At 35.4% G+C, this 9,877-nt stretch overlaps 1 protein-coding gene across 4 annotated transcripts; it reads right to left on the bottom strand.

Moving 5' to 3' along the window:
* Positions 1-183: 183 nt before the first annotated feature.
* LOC111368062 (putative pentatricopeptide repeat-containing protein At1g12700, mitochondrial) lies at positions 184-9,510 on the bottom strand. 4 transcript variants are annotated; one of them, XM_022989243.1, is made up of 8 exons: positions 8,988-9,510; positions 8,670-8,906; positions 5,945-8,458; positions 5,359-5,587; positions 3,436-3,576; positions 1,923-2,267; positions 1,210-1,289; positions 184-1,039 (listed from the first exon to the last, which is right to left on the bottom strand). In XM_022989243.1, exon 3 carries the CDS (start codon positions 8,382-8,384, stop codon positions 5,979-5,981), a length of 2,406 nt encoding a protein of 801 aa, XP_022845011.1. In that variant the 5' UTR covers positions 8,385-8,458; positions 8,670-8,906; positions 8,988-9,510; the 3' UTR covers positions 184-1,039; positions 1,210-1,289; positions 1,923-2,267; positions 3,436-3,576; positions 5,359-5,587; positions 5,945-5,978. The 4 variants fall into 4 exon arrangements, with proteins under 4 accessions (XP_022845011.1, XP_022845010.1, XP_022845009.1 ...); XM_022989242.1 differs by lacking the exon at positions 1,210-1,289 and having other exon boundaries at positions 185-1,039; positions 8,988-9,042; positions 9,125-9,510; XM_022989241.1 differs by lacking the exon at positions 1,210-1,289 and having other exon boundaries at positions 185-1,039.
* Between the last annotated feature and the right edge of the window lie 367 nt (positions 9,511-9,877).

The following is a 9,877-nucleotide window of genomic DNA, read 5'->3' on the forward strand; positions in this document are numbered from 1 at the left end:
TAATTGTAGTCCACCACTTCCTTTCAAAATCTCCAATAAAATTTTTAATAAATGTGATATTGGTGCATGGTTATTTATAGATAACATGAAAAACATACCAGAAGGAATAAGATATATGATACTGAGAGCCTCATCCATTAATTATTTTATTTTATTTTATTATTATTATTTTTTTTTTGGGTAGAAAATACTAATAAACAGACTGAAGCTTAAAAATTAGTTTATGCTGAATAGGCAACTATCGGATCTCTTAAGGGGGTTAACTTCATATCTTAAAATGGTTTTGTGAAAACATTTTGAACTTCATGCTTTTAAACTAGAATACGGAAGCCTTTACGCGGAACAGCTTCTTTGCTGTGCTCGATATAGCTATAGGTTGATGAATAAAGGTTGTCGACAGATAATGCCGACCACTTTAAGTTGGGTTGAATGTGCCTGTTGCAAACAAGGCCAACCATTTGGAAAATGTGTAAAGATGAGTAAAATTGCTGCCATGTTGTTCCAGCTCAGATCGGCATTATGGCTCAAATCAACTGAATTTTTTTTAGTACAACCCCTATCCGAGGCTCAGATAGCTTAAAAGTACTCTATTCATCTTTTGAGTAAAGCCCCTACATTAATGTCAGAGTTTTAATGATCTCAAGTCAATTCTTGAAGTCCAGCTATCTAAAAGAAGTTGAGCTCAAGAACATAGCTGGACCCTTCCTGCTCAAAATCACACCTGATTCCAGATACTTGTATTGCCAACACCTTCCCTCTATGGGTGCAAACTATTATCAGGATCACAGAGATAGAAATCATATACCAACTGTCTCAAAAAGTTCCACATAGTAGTAACTAATGTATTGTTCACAAGCACTGTACAACAAACTTAACAAATATGTCCAAAAAGATCAGGTCAAGTAACTTACGAAGAGACACCACGATATAGTTGGTCATAAGATTTTCTCAGCTTGTCATACGAAGAGGCGTTTCCTTCACTCAGTTCACCTTTAGCATTTAAAATCTTCACATTATCATGCTCCATTTGGTGAAGTGACTTCCATTTGAGAGAGAAGAAAATAATTCCATTAGTAAAAGAACTATGGCATGCATGAATATTAAATTGCCACACCAAATAACCATGAATGCAGAAAACTAAGGTTACAAAAAACCAACTTTGAAATCAAATTTAACCCAAGATCCAGGCATAAAGGAATAAAGCTCTACTGCATGTTCTGCCTGAAGCAGTTCTACAGCAGCATCATAGTAGGTTAGAAATGCCTTTCTAAGGAATTTTTTCTGTTCCGCTGTAATATTAAGTCCCAGGAAAAACTTCAAATATATATATACATATATTGGCATGAGTGCAGAAAAAAGAGCAACTAAATTATTAAAAATAGCTATGAAAACCCCATAATTGAATTCTGTGCAGCCTAACATCAAAACCAATATCTCATTTGACACAGACAAAACCAACATAGATTCATATTTTTAGAGACATCACTATCATTGCAAATGCCATACTCATAACTATCTAACATTGCTTTTTAAAGACAGACCATAGCACTGAACTTTTTCCAACACAGAAAAAAAAATGAGGGAAAGAAAATTTTAAAAAAAGAGAGCCAGGGTAACATCCCATGTACAAAAACAAGTGACAGATATTCTACTACTAGCTATAAAAGAATAAAACAAAGCTCCTAATCATTTGATGAAATGAACACGCTTAAAATGATATCAGAACATCTAGTTTCGTATTTTAATAACAGAAATTAAATTTCACTGCTTCCGTGAAACATCCTGAAGAAATGAAATCAATTCGGCTCAAGGCCTCACCCACTACCAAGATGAAAATGTGCAAGAACTAAGAATTGTAAAAGATATGTTTAACAAAAGCACAAAGAAAGCCCACACTTAATGAAGCATTAAAAAGGTTGAACCTCTTCCAGCGTTTCTTGTCCAGTCACAGGCAGTCCAAGAAGATATCTTCCTTGTCAAGCAAAACTAGCAAAAAGGGATAGATTTGTCTGGGTTGCATCACAATCCTTAAAATGTTCCATGCTAGTGAGATCCTTAATAATATTTGTAAAGAGGCTGCTATCTTCTACAACACGAACAAAGTAAAGTTCCAATAGAAGTTTGAGTGTGCTCAGCTTCTTCATGGCCTTTGAATTTTTGTCTCCATCTAAGTCCTCGGAGGACTTTCCAGGTAAGAAAATTTTCAAGAGACGTTGAACCAGACTAGATGAAAAGTCTTTGTGCCTTTGATGAAGTAAAGAGCAGATCTGATACAGGAAAGACATCTTAAAATACAGTGGAGAGCAAAGTGCAAGTAATACACATGGCAGCATTTCATATACCAATAGTACTTCCAGTAAATAAAAGGTAAATTTCTCTATCTTGGCAAGCAAAGATTTCATTTACTTTGTGCCAACTGGACACAAGCAGAAAAAAAGAGACAAAAATCAGCCAGAATAAAATCAAAGGTAGTCTTTAATATAGATGAAGATATTAAGGATGGTGGCCCTTCGATTCTGGCCCAACCAAAACTCCAAGAAAACCATTTTGACTTCAACAAAAAACTTACAAAGTCAGAACATTCCTGAGATTTCCATTTCACGATGAGACGAGTTTGTTTCCTGTTCAGTAGAATGCTGTGGAAGTCCACTTTGCTTTCACATTAAGAATAAGAAAAGTAAAAGTACACTTTCCTTAGGGAAGTGGGACAACTCCTACCCCTTCCACTCTATGAAAAACGTGTTAAATTTCCAGAAATTTTGAATCTTTTGTTTCATGTCAAGAAAGTCTGGTCCCACTATTAAACTGGGGGTGAGAAGCCAAAGATGAGCGGGAGCCAAACACAAACATAATGAATATGAATCTTGAAAAGCATATGGAGAAATTACATTCAAGGCCAAATAAATTAGTTCTTCATATTCACATTTTTCCATAGGGTGGTTGCAGTTGGAAAGTGAAGTCAGCAAGAAGGCAGGATAAGACCTCTGATAAAAACATCATCCTAAAGGTCATATGCAAGTCAAAATGGCTTTGCTTAAAATGGAAAAGAAAGTAAATAAAGCTACTTTAACTGCTAAAAGATGATGAATATGCAGCTATCCCTTTCTAGATTCTTCCCTGAACTTCATCAAGTGGCAGTGTACTGGTTTGAGATAGCACCTAGTCGCAAATGGAAACAAATAATTAAGATCACATTACTTAAGTTGAAAGTGTAAATATCATCCGTGAACAAGCAACTGCTACAAAATACACACACAATATATGCGTGCACATCCACACATGCAGAAATACACCAAAGACATGCAAACTTTATACCTGAGAAACTAGCATATATTTCTGGAGCATAAAAAAGTGATTTATTATAGACATGCCAGGAACAAAATTAAAGCCTCTAAAACAATATCCTGCAAAAGTGAATTGAAAGAGAAACTTCACCTGTGTTCAGGAAGCTTTGATATTCGTCTAGCATCCATGCCTGTCGTATATTTGTGTTTTTGGCCAACTGAAGCTTTGATATTTATCTAGCATCCATTCGCTCGATGTCTGGAAAGAATTTTCACCAAATCCAAAGCAGTCCTGCAAACACCACTGCACATTCAGCAACTTTCGCATCTTTGGTAATGGTAATGCAAGATGACTCGAGTGAAGACAGAAAGGCGTTATCTTCAATAAAGGCAAGTTGCTAAAGTACACATTTATTGAATGACCTCTTATATGTCAGTTAATTCTTTTGTGTCTCTGATACGAAGTTGCTACTTTGAATATTGAAATTGTATCTAGTCAATCCAGCCGCCATAATAATACATGTTCAGTTACTTGGTTCTGTACTTTGCTGAATGCCTAAAGAAAGGTTCTGCAACAGTTATGTTAGCTAAAGAAAGATGTGCTCTACGTGTCCTTCAATTTACAACGTGTATTGTTTTATTTCATCCTATGGAAACCTGAATGACTAGCTAAAGTGGGGGCATCATAGCCGGCTTGTAATTTCAGCTTTCAGTGTATCAAATCCCATCTCATATTAGTTCTCTATTTAAACCATGGAACATCTACTTATAACTATTAATTTTCAGGAGCAGAAAATGTTCAAGCTTCAAAAAAAAAAAAAAAAAAAGGTTCCAAAGCTACTTGAACACTACCATAGTAATTTTTCTTTCTCTAGTAGCAGTTGTATTATATAATTTTAGTTAAAAATTACTAATAAATAGGTATTCTCAATCTCAACAAAAAATTTAAAAAAATAATAATAATAAAAAATTGATAAGTATAAAACAAAATTTATATTTGTAAATCGAGAACTTTAAAGAATTCAATCAATGTATTAGCGAAGTCTTGTATCGGTACTTTTTGAAAAATCGCGTGTTAGCATATCCAACACATGTCGCGTTGGACATTGTGTCAGCGATGATACCAATCTAAACTAAATTTATTTGATTCCGTTAGATTTTGCTTTAGTTATATATGGACTCAAGCATTCAAATTCAAAGTATCCCACATCATTGTTGTTCGTAAGTTTTGATACACATCATGTGTCGAATACTGTTATTGTACAATTTGACTACATCCATAATGTTGTAGGTAAAGGTTTAAATGAATCAAACAGCTATAGATAAAAAAATCCTGAAATTTAGGAAAATATAAATTCCTTATTGTTATTCATATTTTTTTAATCCCAAAATAGAGAACAATAAGGAACAGACAAAAAGTAACTTTTACAAGGGCAACATAATAACCCTGCTTCCTATCAAATCAATATCAACTAAACAAAGAGCAGATTCTAGTTAATTTATCAGTTCAACAAGTAATTTCTCAAAATCAAGGGAAATTTCATTATTCCCCATTTGCTAGCATTCCAATAGAAGTGGTTTCAAACAAGGTGAAAAATTTCTAATAGAAGTTGAAAATAGCATGCAACTTTATCACTGAGTTTACAAACTGTAAAACTCTTAACCAAGAAAACAATTCACAAGTCAACAAATTATGGTAATGGTAATAATTCTTTAGAACAAAATGTCATGATTAATAAGATTATGTTCTTATAATAGAAGTGGAATAAAAAAAAAAATTACCATAGATATTCGAAAAATAGAAGATTGATTCTACAATGTCAACTGACAAATCTTTTCCTTTACAACAGTCTCATCTTCAGGAAAGGATAACCAAGCAAACAAGAAACAGTTCACGTTGGAGTATGATATGAACCTCTTGATAAATAAATGAAAAAGTAGTCTAATGAGAGGAAAGCTAATATACTGACACCTAAATATAAATTATGTCAAACAACATATGTGGGAAGAAAAAATCAAATTCACACGAAATCTATGTTAAAAATGAAAAGAAAGAGGATCAAGAGAAGCTTACCAACTCAAGGTTGAAAGAGATTTTGGTGAAGCTTGAAAGTGTCATACAATGTATAAAAGTGTGCCTGATCACAAATACATGTAGGTCGAGAGTCAGAAATTCTTCTCGGCTCAAAACCATCAATAGCTGCTATAAGACCCTTCACTCTGCCTTGACGGAGGTCTTGAAATTTTGGGCCATTTGCAAAGTCTTGAGTCACAAATAAAATAAGCTGGAGGTTTTCCGTAGCCTATCAGAAATAAAATGGCTTCAGTTAGCTTTGTGCTCTGGAATGTTACTCATAAAATGGACTAGATTACAGAAAATTGGATTGAGGTCTACATGGAGCACGCATATGCAGTTCTCTAGCCACACCCACCTACTGATAACAGACTGCACCTCAATTACTCTTTTGAGCTTCCAAAATGAAAAATGACTGAATTGGTGCTAAGACAGTTTCGTATGATTCAAATTACAATCACATATATCCAAAACTTTAATACCAAAGCAAGGTCACATATTGGATATTTAAACAAAAGGCTCCTGTCCAAAACTTAAATGTCATAAGGAAACAGCAGATATGGTAAGAGAAAGAGTCTCATCTTACATAATTTATGGTCTTTTCCGCAGCATTTCTTATCCTATCTCTCCTTTCTTGAACCCATGGTCAGCCCTAATGTTTTGATAGTAATATCATCTGGTAGTCCTCCCTCCTTTATCATTTTGTCGAACAGCTTATGAGCTTTGTCCACAAACCCAACGCGTAGATATCCAGAAATGAGAACCAAGTAGGTTACCCAATCAGGACAGACATTCTCCCTTCTCATTTCTTCTACCAACATGTTGACTAAGACCATCTGATTCACCTTACAAAATCCATCAATTAAGCAAGTATAGGTAACGACAGAAGGTAAATGATCTTGCTGTACCATCTCCTGGAACACTCTCCATGCCTGCTTCATATCTTTGCTTCTACAAAACCCAGCAATCATTGAGGTGTAAGAAATTTTATCTATATCCCAGCCCTTACAGATCATTTCCTTTAGCAAATTATAGGCTTCTTTCACCCTTCCCATGTTGCATAATACATTTATAAGAACTGTTAATGTGATTGTATCTGGAGTAACTCCAGCTTTTAGCATTTTTCCATACAACAATAAGGCCATTGTTGGATTTTCCTGTTTAGCAAACCCATCAATGAGGCAAGTATAGGTAACGACAGAAGGTAAATGACCTTTCTGCACCATCTCCTGGAATAATCCCCACGCCTGCTTCATATCTTTGCTTCTACAAAATCCAGAAATCATTGAAGTGTAAGAAATTTTATCCGGATCCAAGCCCTTCCAAATCATTTCCTTAAGCAAATTATAGGCCTCTTCCACCCTTCCCATGTCACATAATAAATTAATACCAATTGTAAATGTGATTGTATTCTGAGCAACTTCAACTTTCAGCATTTTTTCATACAACGATAAGGCCTTCCCCAGATTTACTTGTTTAGCAAAACCATCTATGAGGGTGCTATAGATTACTACGTTGGGGATTGCATTACTTTTAAGCATCTGTGGGATAATCTCCAGTGCCTTCTCTGACATACTTGCTTTGCACAGTGAGTTGATTACCAAATTATAGGTAAACATGTTCGGGATAATCCCACGGTCTCTCATTTCATCTATAAGTTGCAAGGCATCCTTTATACATCCTTCTTTGCAGTAATTATTTATGATCAAGTTGCAGGTAGCAACATTTGGCAAAATATTGTCTTCTATCATAGTATTGAAAAACTTCAAGGCTTTCTCAGAGGAACCAGTTTTAATATATCCATGAATCAAGCTCTCATAACTTGAAGCATTAGGAGCAACCTTATTATTGATCATTTCTTCGAAAAGTTTATAGGCAATGTCTATGTCACCTCTCTCAATATTTCCGCGTCTACAAAACCCTTCAACCAAAATACTATAACTGTGTGTATTTGGGTTAATTCCACAACTCTTCATCTCTGCCAAAACTTGCATAGCTATTTCAGGCTCACCTGTATTACAAAATCCATGAATAACAGCATTATAACAGTAACAGTTGAGCGGGTGACTTTTACTTCTCAAGTCTTTGATAATGTCCAAAGCAATTTCAGCACCTCCAACCCTGCAAAGTCCATGAATATACGAATTATACGTTACAATAGATGGGGTTATCCCACTTCTCTCCATTTCTTCTAGAATGTCAGTTGCTTGATCAATATCTACATTACCTTGCCTTTGATGCATGTTGCAGTAATATTGAATCATAATTGTGTAAGTGTAGACACAAGGTAAGGGACCAAGCTTCTTCATTGCTTCAAATAATTTCACAAGAAATTCTCTTTCATTTGCTTCCGCCAAGCATTTAAGCAAGAAATTACACGATTCAACACCCAATTGAAGGCCAATATTCTTAGCCTGGTGAAATGCTTCAAATGCATGTTTAAGTATCCTATTTGAAGCAAAAACCTTTACAAGTACATTAACAATGTGAGTCGATATAGCTGCATTACTAGACCGATCCAATAAAGTGAAGATTAATCCATACAAATCAAGATCAAACTTTTGATAACAATAAATAATATCTCTCAGCAATGCATATACTTCCATATGCATTTCAGCGCATGCAAATATATGCACCATCATAATATAAGCATTAATTGATTGATTAAAACCATATTGTTCAGTAGCACTCAGAAGATTTATTTGTCTTGCAGCCTGCCAGTTTAAAGATTTAAGAACTCCAACAACAACTGAAAAAAGCTTGTTGCCTTTGCGCTGCTCATGGATGCATTTTCGGGGAATTATTTTTCCTTTTCTCCAATCAAGTGCTTCATTTTCTGAGTTGCTTTCAGAGTTTGAGCCGCTGTCAGAGTCGTTATCCAACACTAAAACAGAAGAAGCACTTCTATACAATTTGCAAAAGCTGATATCTTTCACAATAACCTGCCTAGTAAACAGCCCCAACTTATGCACAACCCCGAAATTTAAACCCGTTGAAGACTTTCTTGAAAACAAGCACACGCCCATCAAATCAAAAATCAATCTTTGTCATAGAAAGCATTATTCAAAGAGAAGGGATACTATCCCACAATTGCTTGAGTCTGCAAAACAAAATAACAAAGGGGGGGTGTTCATTAGCCAGCACACGGTGATTTGGAGGAGCGCAGTCAATCGAATTCCTGTATCTACCCTTATTTCATCCACTGCAACTAATTTAATGATGGGATTAAAATAAAGTGAAAGTAACAAAATCCCAAAAATTCAATGGTGTTTCGGTATTCATACAGGAATTCAGGGTTTGGGGTTTCGTACCTCTTCTTCAAGAATGCTGCTACATAAACAGGGCCACATGTGCCCTGTTTTTCCTCAGGGGAGGCTACCTGTCTGTTTGAGAAGAATTATTCCATCTTCTCGACGCTCCGTGCCTATCCAATTGGGGGCCTTGATTACTGGAGGCCTTGCTCAATTTTGCAATATGTCAAGTTTGGGACTTGTACGGAAGAAAAGCCCTGAGTCAATCGTCCGGTTTCTATATTTATTTCGCACCGCCTGAAAAGAACAAATCTTAGTGTAAATCCAAACCCACCAAATTCTATTATTAATAAGCAATAGAATTCTTTTTTTTTTTACCTTTTCCTCAAAATAATGGTCTATGTGATCAATTCAGTTGACTCCGGGAAAAAAACTGGAAAGAAAGAAAGAAAGTCGGTTACCAGCCTATTTGACTCAGTACATGACCCGGCAGAATAACTTAGCAACACACATACAAAATTCAACTGCCCGCCTCACGAAACTGTCCAACTCAAACTCGGATCCCAGACACCATGCTCGGTCCCAACTCAGTATTCACGATTGTAACTTAATCAAATTGACCTATAATCTCCCACCCTCCGTAGCATGCAACAAAAACCCCTTTTGGAGGGTACAAATTCACACTCTTCCCATCCAAACTCGGTCACCACCTCAAATGACTTGGCTCAATTTAACCCAACTCCAGATAACAGTCGTCACACACACAGATACTTTCACCACACGTTCTTTGCAATACAAAAGAACCCATCAATGTTTTCTTCTTCTATCATATCATTAAACACCCATATCTACTTTAAAAAATAATAATAATAAACAAAATAAAAATAAAATCCATCAAAAATTTGAAAAATGGAATCATCAAGAAAGGAAAAAGGAGAAACAGGGCTAGGCTTAATTATTATCGGCCCATCAACATAATATTTATATTACAAGTGTAATAATATGTAAATATTTAAATAATTATTACTTTCATATTCGAAAGAAAACTTCATAGAATTCTGTTGACGTACTAAAAGTGCAGCCCAAATTAAATAGTCCAAAAAGTAAAGTCCAATTGGGAAATTCAGGATAAAAGTTCAAACAGGATTATTGATGAATGCGGTGGAAGCCCACGAACACGGTAACATCATCGCCCAAACTTGTAAGACGTCCAGAACTTGAGCGAATGGAGTACCTTACGGTCGTCCAGAGCGATAACCCCGTTCTCG

This window comes from Olea europaea, chromosome 18 (assembly GCF_002742605.1).
Source record: "Olea europaea var. sylvestris chromosome 18, O_europaea_v1, whole genome shotgun sequence".
In the NCBI taxonomy this organism is placed as follows: Eukaryota; Viridiplantae; Streptophyta; class Magnoliopsida; order Lamiales; family Oleaceae; genus Olea; species Olea europaea.

Coding starts and splice junctions, on each gene's coding strand:
- LOC111368062 (XM_022989243.1), bottom strand. CDS start 8,384: ATGGGCGTGTGCTTGTTTTCAAGAAAGTCTTCAACGGGTTTAAATTTC.